This window comes from Molossus molossus, unplaced genomic scaffold (assembly GCF_014108415.1).
Source record: "Molossus molossus isolate mMolMol1 unplaced genomic scaffold, mMolMol1.p scaffold_m16_p_8, whole genome shotgun sequence".
NCBI lineage: Eukaryota > Metazoa > Chordata > Mammalia > Chiroptera > Molossidae > Molossus > Molossus molossus.
This window is the reverse complement of record NW_023425402.1, coordinates 98,011,293-98,023,480: the sequence shown is the minus strand read 5'-3', so window position 1 is coordinate 98,023,480 and position 12,188 is coordinate 98,011,293. Positions and strand designations below refer to the sequence as shown.

The window sequence follows — 12,188 nt, the reverse complement described above, 5'->3', positions numbered from 1 at the left end:
TCCTGTCAAAGCAGGAAGTTCTGGGCTGAAATGGCAGGGTCACAGTTTTCCTAGACAAACTTTAACTTCCTGTTCAATAATGTAAAATCCCATTCGCTTTCAGCTGCTCAAGGACTTGGGTGCCCCGCTACAATCGATTGTAGCTCGATTGTGGCTCTCACTTGCCCCAACACCCGTCAGAGACCGGGCAGGTCAAGGCAACATGAAGAAGCGGAAAGTGGAAAACAGAAGCAAGTTCACCATCCTCTTGACAAAGACAGGATCCACTACGTGGGTTCACGGCCTTTGCCCTGACTTCCCGTGGAAGCAGAGGGAAGGGGCCGTATTACTGGGCGTGGTAATTCCATCAGAAGCAGGAGAAGTTCTTGAAACAGTCACAGGGTATGCCTGGCACCAGGAGTGTTTGAAAAGGTGTGAAGTTTGGATCACTATCCCAGCCCTAGAACAGCTGGTGATCCCAGAGAAAGCTGACCACACTCCCTCTGCACAACTATTTTTATTTTGTGAATGCAGGGGGAGTGTGGATAAATTCAGAACAAGGAGAGCAGGCTGGGTAAAGAATGTGTTCTTTAAAGACTGTTTCCAGGGAGCAGAAGGGAAGCTAAGAAGCAGAAAGGTTTGTGTATGTATATGTAATTAACGAGGCAAATGACTGGAGTTTGTCAGCTGTTAACGGCCCTTGCCAACAGGAGGGTGAGAGTGACAAGATAAGCCACAAAAATGCTAGTTTAGTAATTTCATATTTCTTGGTGACAATGGTCCTTTCACGAGAAGCCAAGCCATGAGTGAATCTGCATATTCCTCTAATATGTGTGTTTGTATGAGTGTGCGTGCATGTGTGTGCGCATGTGCGTGTGTGTGTGCCAGAAGAGGAGTCTGAGAGAAACGAAGGATAAGGTAAGAAAACGGACATGTGTTGAATTCAAACGCCAGGCCTCGAGTTAGACAGGTATCCTTAAATAGCAATTATTAATTTCATTGGATAATCAGAGATTTTCAGCCAGTGTGCCACAACAATTTTCAAAACATGCAATACCTGACTATTTAGTCAGGAGCACTGACCCCTTTCTCCTTAGATTGTCAAATAAAAAAATGACAACTGCCAACACAATAGCTGTACAGTGTGAATGAATCAAATTATACCCATTTTTTTTGTCAGATCAGCAAAACCAATACATTTTTTGGTGTGCCAAAGAATTTTAGTGATTAGTTTAGATGTGCCATGAGATGAAGAAGATGGAAAATTGCTAGTATACATCAAAACACCTGAGATTCAGAGAAATCAAGAAACTTGCCCAAATACTCCCAGCTCACAATACAATGGTTCACACCAAGATCTGTGCTCTAAAATATATTCAAATGTCTGATGCTTCTGGTGCACAGAAGGCCTTCCATGAATGTTCAGTGAATGATTTTGAACAAAGGAATTTATATGTTTCAGAATACTTCATTTTCATTTTCATCAAGATTATAAAAGTCATAGTCACTGAACTTGAAAAAAATCAGTGGCATTCCCAGAAATGCAGTATGGTTAAATGTAAATGGTTATTTAAATCATCTATCAATGAATGGAATAAAAATTACTTAAAGCCATTGCTTAAGGTTATTTCAGTATCTTTTATCAAAATAGGGTGAGTGGGTTTGTGCACTGAGCCCTAATTATATAGTCTATCATTTTATAGTTCGAGGTTAAAATCCATCCAGTTACTATTTCAGAAAACACATCATCTTATGGTCTCATCTCCTTAAAGACTCGAAGTCATGCTGGAAATGTCCTAGCTAATTTAACACAAATTACTATTTAAGGACGATACTGACCTAGAGAGAGAAATAAACTGTTTTCTGCAAACTCCAAAACAGCTGGTCCAGGTTTCAAGAAAATGACAAGAAACCAATAGTTTGCATTCTAGCTGTATGCGGCCAAAGCTCTAGGTTGACCTCAGGTTTTCTTAATTACAGGAAGAGCCCCTACAAGTACACCTTGAAATCCCTACAGGTAAGAGGTGGACCATGGTCCCCATGCACTGAAGGCAATATTTATAAAACTATATGTCATGGTGGTTGTGATGCCTTTGCTTGGAGCACACGCTTCAAACAGCCTAGATGAGATGGGTTGTAGACATCACTAGAGCTTGAGTCTTTCCTGGCACCCTCCCCACGTTCTCTACTTAAAGTGGTGACCAAACAAAGCAGGCTAAGGAACTTTAGCAAAGAACAGTGTGCTTAGGGAATACTCGATTGAATCAACAGACACTTCCTGCGGATCTGTGCAGAGGGAAGATCTGCACCAGGAGAGGTGTCAGAGGAGAGAGATGGAGGAGCACTGACTAAGCTTCCCCCTTTCAAGGAGCTTGTCCACAAATGATCACAAAACAAGATAGAATGTCAAAACTTCAGAAGTGATCATGAAATAAATACTACAGGAGTTCAGAGATCATCCGTGGAATTTTAGCTTCCTAAACCATCAACAGAGAAGCAACAGCAGAAGCAAAGGCAGGCAGTGAGGCAAGAAATATGAGCTGGTGGCCACCTTTGGGAAATTATAGATAACATATAAAACCAGAGACAGCCAAGCAGCTCAGCATACCCTGAATGCCACATGGCTGTGTGGCTCCCTGGTAACCCAACGTAAGAGTGTTACAAATTATTCAAATTGAAGCTCTACCACCAGCAGCATGGAACTGACTGTACGTATTTTAAAGCTTCCTATTTGGATAATATATATTTTTTAAAACTATTAAAAAGTTATAACATTTTTGGAAAACATGTCTTCCTAAAATTTTAAAGTTATTCAAGAGAAACACAGATAGGAAAATATTTTTTCTATATATTTGTCCTGTATATTAAACCATAATGTGAATGAAAAATTGTGTATGAATTCCAATTTTGTAAAAATGCTGAAGATTTCCTTCGTAGCTTTGCTGTACATTGCATAAGAAACAGAATGTACCCAAAGGTTTCCCCCGCTGAGCTCATCAGCTCCATCCTGTGAGCAAATACAAAGACAAATACTCCCATCCATTGCACCATAATCTGTTGCTCAAAATTTGCTACACTTATATTCCATATCCAACTCACAGGAATCTTTGTGACATTTGTAAAATAGATAAGTGCTAGCTACCCTTGAATTACTTATGTTAGAGCTAAATGCAGACAGCCAAAGTGTTTATTATTTGGAGTAATCCATTACTACAAAAATGACTCCCAAGATTCTTTTGAAGAGGTCCTTGCTTTCAATTAATTGTTAGGAATTTACTTAGGTTTTACTATATACCCAGACACTCTACTTAGCACTTTGAAAGTGACTAAAGTATAAAATAAATTGCTTGAACCCTGAGAAGTTGTATACCTATGATATAGAGAACAATACATAACAGTATTGTGTTTCATTCAACTAATATCATTTGCAATTTCAAAAAAATACCAAAATCATATATTTGATAAGAGTCTAGTATCCAGAATATATAAAGAACAGTTAAAACAAAATAAAAAGACAAGTCGATTCAAAAATGGGCAAAAAACGCAAATAGACATTTTCCAAGGAAGATACCCAAATGGTCGACAAGCACATGGAAAGATGCTCCACATGACTGATCATTAGGGACATGCAAAACAAACCACAATGAGGTACCACTTCACAACCATCAGGATGGCTGTAATCAGAATGGTGTGAAATAACCACTGTTGGTGAACATATATGAAACTGGTGGGGACGGACAATGGTGCAGCCGCTGTAGAAAACAGCTTGGCAGTTCCTCAGTAAGTTCAGCATAGTATTATCATATGACCCAGCAATTCCACTGCTAGGTATAAACCTCAAAGAACGAAAATGGTTGTCCCAACAAAAACGTATACATAAATGTCCATAGCAGCACTATTCACATTAGCCAAAAGATAGAAATGTCCATCAATGGATAAATAAACAAAACCACACAATGGATTATTATTCAGCCATAAAAACAATAAAGTACTGATACCTGTTACAATATTGATGAACCTTGAAAACAATCTGTTAAGTGAAAGAAGTGAATCACAAAAGACCACATATTATATGATTCAATTTCTATGAAATGTCCAGAATAGGCAAATCTATAGAGAGAGAAAGTAGATTAGTAACCACTTAGGACAGACTGGAGATGGAAAAACAGTGAGGTGATAGCTAAAGGGTACTGGGTTTCTCTTTGTGGTGATGAAAATATTCTAAAGTTGACTATACCAATAGTTGCACTTATCTATGAATATACCAAAAATAACTATTAAAAACACTAAGCTATTGAAACTTTAAATGGGTAAACTGTATGGTCTGTGAATTATATCTCAAACTGCTTACACATTAATAGCATATACTGAAATGTGCTTCATTTGGACTTTTCTTACACAATAATTTCTATATTCTTGACTTTTGCAAAAAAGAATTTTCAGTGAACTATTAGTGTACCTGTGCCAATTTCTGATAACTAAAGGGGTTTATGTATATCACTGTTTGCTTAAAGTTTAGTTTCTATAATAAAAATAAATATAGGTAAGGCGAAATGTGTAGTCAAGCCTTACTTCATTCCCCCCCAAAAAAACAGCAAGTTATAACTCCTGATAATTTTAGTGGCTACAGTCTATCAAATAAGATGCCTTATTATTGTCCATCACTGTACCCTTGAGTATAGCTGCAGAGCAAGCTAATGTTTCTGCTCCTGCAGCTTCCCTTTGAGGAAATAAAAGATACTATTTCTCTGGGACTCAAAAAACTTGACCACTTTTATTCTGGTCTCTCAAATACACAACCAACTAGTGTTTGAAACCTGGCTTGATGACAGGGAATTTAGAGAAAGACAGTATCCAGATAATACATATTTATATGTATTTTTAAACAATTCATACTGAGACTAGTCTACATTAAAAATAGTTTACAAGGCAGAATGCTTTTCACCATTCATTCTGTGTGTTTATAGAACAGACTGCCACAGTCGCATGCCATTTTCTGTTCTTCCTCTAATACAGTGCTACTGTGTCCCCATCCAACCCTAAAAGATAAATTTGCAGCTATGAACAAGAATGTCATTTTCTTTTTATGTCAACAATTTCTATTGATAACATCATATTTTATGCATTCATTTCTTAGATTGCTGTCTGGGGCCTGGAGTACTATGTTTAAACCATACGTGATGTGCAGAAGAAAAATCAAATTTGGCTTTTAAGGTTTAGGGAAACTATGTTCTAAGATCTGGATGTCTATTTTCATATTTCCCCTTAAATTCATTTAAACTTAGAAAATTTTAGATTTGATAGTTACATCTTTTTCTCTCTCATTTTTTGACTCAAATTTGTCATGTTCATTTATATTAAAAAAATGTTACCAATTCTGAAAATTAAAGTAGTATGTTTCCATTTCAAGTAGCATAAATTAAAAATGGAAAGGAGAGCATATGAACTTGAGATCAATCCAACAAATTTAGTTCTCATAAAGGCTAAATCACATATCCAATGCTTGCTGGTAAATCATTAGAGTTTGCTGGTTGTATAAGAGCAGTAGTAAGCCATCTGGCTTATTCAGTTGACATCAATATAACGAGTGTTATTCCAAGTTTTTGATATTTCCACAGCTCAAAAGTAATGAGGCTACTGGCAGAGGCTATAGCATAACCTAATTTCTGGGGGAGATTTTATATTTTGTTTGTTTTCCATAGCAAATCAGAATCTGAATGCTGCTTTAAAAAAAAAAGAAAGAAAGAAAGAATTTCACTGAATTGAAAAGACTATGGTCTCCAAGTTCAAGTATAGCAATTTGCTATATTCATCTATTTACCCCAGTGATTGTGTTCTTCACCCATTTCGAGGAGGAAAAAAGGACAACAATTATTCCTGCATGATTTTCCTCCCCTAACTTACTTTCCATTTTTTCAATCTGTTGCAGCAGAATGTATCTTTAAGGAGAAAACACTTTGCCTTTCCCCAAACTGACTGGAAAGAAGGAAGTCTGACCCTGGCTCCTGTAGGGAGAGAAAGCATCATCATTGCCACCCCTCCCTCCCTTCCTCATGCTGCACTTTCTGGTTGCCCGCTTCACCCCAACTTCAGAATGTCTAAAAGCCAGCTGGGGCTGCAGCTGTTGGCCAGTCCTTTCCTTCAAACAATGGGGCTTAAGCAGCAAAGCAGATGCACTTTTTAAAGTTGAAATTTAAAAAATCAAAACCATGTACATCACCTTTAAAATAATTTATAAATCTCTTCTCTCTTTCTCATGTCTCTTCTCTCAAATGCACAGGAAGCTTCTTGAAAGCAATACTTGACTCTAGAACAATGGTTCTCACTTCAACTTGAGCCAGAATCAGAATCACCTGGAAATTTTGCTAAGACACGGATTGCTAGGTCCCACACCCAGACTCTCATTCTGTAGGTCTGGGATGAGACCTGAGAATGTGCATTTGTAACAAGCTCTCAGGTGATGCTGATGCTGGAGGCCCAGGCACCACACACTGAGAACCATGAGCCTAGACAAAGAACAATTGCTAAAGCAAGAGAGAAAGATCAAGAATTTATGATTCCAGTTCACATCACTAGTACATGGAGGCAGCACTGCGGAGAATACGGGAAGGTGAAGTTTGAGTAGACCAGCTGCCTGAATTATTTCTCTTCTGCTGGCCCCTCAAGATACTTAGTCAAAATATCAAGAAAAGGAAAGTGAATTTATGCAAATAAATAAGACCATTTTTGCTAGTCAGCTCTTTACATTCCCACTTGTATTTTGGCTGTATTTCCATTTTATCTCTTCAACTGCTCGTAGTGCTATACAGTGAGTACCGGAATCAGACAGATTTGCGTTGAGGTCCTGTCTTATCTGCTGTGAGTTCTTCAGCAAGTCAGTGAACCTCTTTGCCTTTATTTGTCCCATATAAAAAATGGGAATGACAGTCGTACCTACCTATGATATTACTGTGCTGGGACAATTTCATCCTGCACATGCATGGACTGACATACACAATAATTATAACTTCACTCACAAATAGCCATATCTCTTGGCTTTCCTATGAGAATATTCAATATGTTAAATACATTATCTATTTGATACAATAGGTTCAGTCATTATTTCAACAAATAGTTGCTGAGTAGCTACTGTGTGTCAGGTGGATAATATTACACAAGTATATTAAAATAATATCCTGTCAAGAAAAATGTTTGTTATAAATATTATTTTGATTTGGAAAAATTTTTCTTTACATGAATTTATATTTAAGAAAAATACCTGCCTCCAAAATTGGCTAACTGGGGAAATTGAGATGTGTTTACTAACCACAAATTTTTGACAGACACTAAAACAGTAGAATGGAGGAAACAAGGGAAAACTAATTCTGCAGATACGTTGGCCTTATATCATTAAGGATATCTTTCAGATCCTCTTAAAGAGCACAAGTCCACTTTTCCCGAAAACCATTAACAACAAGGACCAAATGTGGCCAAAGACATCCTATTTTCAGTTGACAATGATGTCATTTTTTTAAACCCATACGTTAGTCAGAAATTTAATGACCAGTCGGTAACTAGAGCAATGTTCAATCCTTCAGTTCTTCCTTCTTCCCTGAGTGAATGCTGTGAATTTACCCTTCTACCAACTGAGCCCAAATTGGCCAGGACTCATTTTTTTAAAATATATAATGAAAGCACTACATTCTGGATATCACAGGGACTTGAATTTTCAAAAGGTTACATGATAGATATGGAGGTTTCTTGATTTTAGCCCCAGTGGTGACTTTGTTCCTTTCTCCCCCCAGATTTGTCCATCCCCAAGAAGGGTATCAGAACCACAGCATTTTAGGGGCTGAGCGGAGATGTGAGACAATCTATCCAGCCCCTAATTTTACCTGAAAACCTGAAGCCTATGAAGTTTGAGTGCCCTGCCCATAAGTGCTCTGGAGGGCACTAAACACAGATGTCTTCCTTTCCCATCCCTACATCATCGGCCACCATAATTTGCTTAAAGGGAACTTGTACAAAGAATTCATTATCAGATTTTACGAAGAAAAACCCCTGAGCTTCCAAAGCAGTTAATTCCCCAAACCAGTTAAGAGTGATTGTTGGTAAAAAATAGTTACTTTTGTGGCACTGGCAGGTGTCTGAGACCCTGTGAGCCATGAGACTCCAAAATACAGAGCTCAGGGAAAGAAGAGATTGGACTCCCTAATAAAAGTGCATATTACCCCAAATCCTCTTAAAAAAAACACAAACAAACCCCAAATGCTCAAGATTGTACTTTGTAAATCTACTTGGACAATATTTCCTTTAATTGTCCCTAAAGCATCTTACAAAGCATAGTTCCCTAAATTTTCTACAGACATATAAGTGTTACTTTTAAAATCTGAGCTTCTCTTCATGCATGGAAAGAGCGTTATTTTATCTGCTTTTACATTTCAAAAAGCTCTAGCACGTGTCACTTTGCAGTTTTTTTGTTTGTTTGTTTGCAAAAAAACGATGTGCTATCCAGTCTTGTGGCTTCTGCAACCAAGTGACTTTGGTGGGTAAATGTGGCAGCCTGCAGCCTGCCGGAGTCATTTGGCCCATTATGGTTCCAGCCGTTTGCGCACCCGCTCGTGTCACACAGATGCCGAATGTTTGCTGGTGGCTTCGGTTTATCACCTTGCGTGACTGCAAGAAGCTGGAGCCCTACCAGCCTCTCCCCTCATCCCCGAAAGCCCTCTTCTGGCCACAGACTTGCGAGAGATTTGCATCCTGCCTTCGCCAAAGCGCGGGAGCCAGCGTCGCACCCGGGACCTGGGTGTGCACGGGCTGGGCCCGGGCACCGCTCGCTTTGCCGCGCCCGGACATGGTGCTGAGAGTCACGCCCTCTCTCTAGAGCCGCTCTTTTCTCTCTTGGCACCACCTCCTTACCTCTGCTAAAAAACAGGCAGTCTCGCTCCTAATAAACCAAGTACAACACCCTTCTCCCCCCAAGTTCGGGCTTGAAACACACACACACACACACACACACACACACACACAGCACAGAGGATCGTGGGGTCAAAGCAGGCGACACTGCTGGCCTGGCTGACCTGCTCCCTCGGACAGTCCCAGACCACGGAGTATAGCCCGCTCCCCACGTCCCACTCGCTGCAGGCCACGGGGTGAGCGGGGGCTGCCAAAGGACAAGCGCAGAGCCTGAAAACTGCCTCTGGGTCACCCAGACCAGCGGCCGGAGAATTTGCGGGCGGAATTCGTAAAACCCACCATAGAGAGGAGCTAAATCCACCCGCACCACCTGGAGCGCTGAGCAGGGCAGGAGTGTGGTCCCTACAGTGCCAGGGATGGGCTGTCCATTCCCCAAGCCTCTCCCCGTACAGCCAGGACTGAATGTACACCCACTCGTACACACCCACAAACACACGCCTGCACCCCGCCCCAGATGTGGTGGCAGAGGCGGGGGAGGTCTGCGGTGCCCTGCCCTGGGGTACCTGCCCGGCCCGTCAACCCAGAAAGACTGCGGCGCCGGAGGGAGCAGACGCCCCGGGCCGTTGCGCCGACGCTCCCGGGCATCCCACCTGGGGAGCCTCGCGACGGCGGGCGGAGCAGCACCCAAAGTCCCCGGTGCGTCCCCTGTCCCCCGGGGCACAACTTCGCGCGGCCGGCGCCACCCTCGTGCCTGCCTCCGTTCCTTACCCAAATACTGCCGCAGGTCGAGCAGGAAGCGAGGGGGTCCCCCGCTGAGTTGATAAAAGAGGGAGCCCAGGCAGAAGACCAGCAGGGTGGCCATGCAGAAACCGTAGTCCCGGAGGGAGAAGCGCAGGAAAGGCAGCAGGGAGACCCGGCGCTTCCAGTTGCCCAGGCCAAGAGGGGCGCCCCCCAGAGGGGCCCCATGGGGCCAGGGATCCGCGCCGCCGCCGGGATGCTGCTGCTTCTTCTTCATCGCCTGCTCCGCCGCCTCGCACAGTCTGCCCGTGCCAGGAAAAGGTCACCCATCCGCCTGCGAGGAGGAGAGCCCGGCCGGCCGGCTGCACATGGGCAGGGCCGCGCGGAGGGCAGCCCGGGTGGGGGCGGGGAGGGGCCGAAGTTGCCGGGCTCAGGAGACTTTCCTCGGCATGGTCCCCGCCGCCGCGGCCCGAGCGGCCGAGGTGCCCGGCCCCGGCTCGGGGGCGCTGCCCGCGCCCGGCCCGCTAGCGCCCCCGCGCCCCGCGCCCCGCCGCGCCTCGGGCTCGCTCGCGGCCGCCGGGGCTCGCCTCCAGCGCCAGCGTGGACCCCCCGGCTTTGTGTCTGTCGGTCTCGGCGTGTTTTGTCCCGGTTCAGGCTCCTCTAGAAAACGGCAGGGAGGAACAGGAGGCGGACACCAGCCCCTCGCTCCACCTCCTTGACAGGGGTTTTCCTCCTTCTCCTCCCCTTTCTCCCTCCGGCCCTCCGCAGCCCTCTCTCCTCCCTCGTCCCTCCCTCTCGGCTCGGGTCTCCGGGTTTCTCTCCGGTGTCACGTTACCGCCTCTGCCTGGGGAGGGGCGGGGGACGCGGCAATTATTCGCAACAAGGAAGAAAGTTTCTGGGTGTTTTTTTTCCTTTCCCCTTTCTCTACAATCTGGCCTCGGTTCCTGCGCCACCAGCGACCTCTTGGGGGCCCCGCTGACTTCCCGCTCGTAAACAGCCACCGCAGGAAGAAGCTCGGCGTGTATCTAGATACTCATTTCAGAAACTTGCTGCTCCTTCTGTAGTATACCGAGCTGTTCACAAAAGGCCGATAAAAGGTACTGGGCTAGAGATTCGAGACTTGGCTGAGATGGTAAAAGAGCAAGTGGTGTAAATTAGACTCCAACACGCCCCACAGGGCCAGGCTCTCGCCCTGACTCCTGGAGGGGAAACAGCTTTCTTCTTGCTGGCCCCTGACGCTGCAGCTATCACCCACGGAGGCAGCAGGGAGACGTGGGTGTGGGCACAGAGCGGGCTCCAGGAGGTCATGCCGCCAGCAGATACGAAGGGAAAAGAGCCCCTCAATTCCAGTTCCATCGCTGCCTCCCTTCCCTCAAAGGGAAACTCCTGGACCTGAAAGAGCACCACCTGGGCAGAAAGGCTGCATCAAACACAGATCCTCTGATGGGGATGGGTGACGCAGAAAAAGGCTGCTCTCATCAGCCACACTTTGGTAAGAATAATCTATTGCTATATATATAGAAGCTGTATCACCTGAGGCATAAGTGACTTGTCCAGGGTCACAGAGCTACTAGGAATCCGGTTGGGAGGTGTACTCTAACCTGTTTGACCCTCAAGCTCACTATACTAACCACTACAAAGTACTGTCACCCAGCCAGCCCTTTTTCTCATGATTTGCATGGTGATTGGAGGATGGGCTTTAACTCAGTTAGCCCAGGCCACAAAGAGAAACAGAAACCTCAGTTTCTGGTGTCTGTCATCTCTGGCTCCCTACTCACTCTGTACCGGACACTCCAGCAGCTGACAACCAGAATGAAGAAAGAACCAGGCTCCACGGACCACTATGACTCTATGAAGGAAGAACCAGGCACCAGGGACCGCTATGACTCTATGAAGGAGGAAACAGGCACCAGGGACCGCTATGACTCTATGAAGGAGGAACCAGGAGCCAGGAACCACTATGACTGTTCTGAAAACTTTATAAAGTTGGGTAGCTGAAACATTTTCAACGGAAAATTAGGGAATAAGCTCCTGAGATCAAGAGTTTACAATTTAAGAATTGGTTTAACCAAAATCCATACGTATCTCTGGTTCCTGATTTGAAAGCAGTGAAGAGACAGAGATCCTAAGCTGCAGAGAACTTATGAATGAAGCGGTCAGGGTCACACACATATTCACAGGTGCATGCACACAAATTCTCTTTTCCAGTTTGATGTTGCCCTAGCCCACTTTCTCACAGAAAATCTTAGAGTGTTAATGATTTGTCTCATTTATTGCATGAATTGGAGATTTAGTTATATTAATACGCACATTTAAAAAATGCGAATGCCCCTGAGAGACTTAAGCTGATCAGTCATTGCTCATTAATGTGAATTAGAACACTGAGTAGCCAGAAAAGGCTCCCCATTAATTATTTTTGAGTTAATGAAGAGGGACTAGGAGATGGGAGGAGCAAAGCAATTTCCATAATATTTCAAAACCACCTTTGACAAATTGGACCTGTACCTGAGGCTTGGCCCCATAATGTGAATGTGTTTTCATTAGAAAATGATGTGCAAGATTCTCTGTGCTGCAAG

General features: G+C 43.7%; 1 protein-coding gene across 1 annotated transcript in view; it reads right to left on the bottom strand.

Moving 5' to 3' along the window:
- The window catches only part of UST (uronyl 2-sulfotransferase), a 271,733-nt gene extending 261,783 nt beyond the window's left edge, over positions 1 to 9,950 (bottom strand). The window contains exon 1 of the mRNA XM_036248541.1: positions 9,643 to 9,950. Within this exon, the coding sequence (XP_036104434.1) occupies positions 9,643 to 9,889 (247 nt within the window). The 5' untranslated portion in view covers positions 9,890 to 9,950. The remainder of the gene's footprint in view (positions 1 to 9,642) is intronic.
- Between the last annotated feature and the right edge of the window lie 2,238 nt (positions 9,951 to 12,188).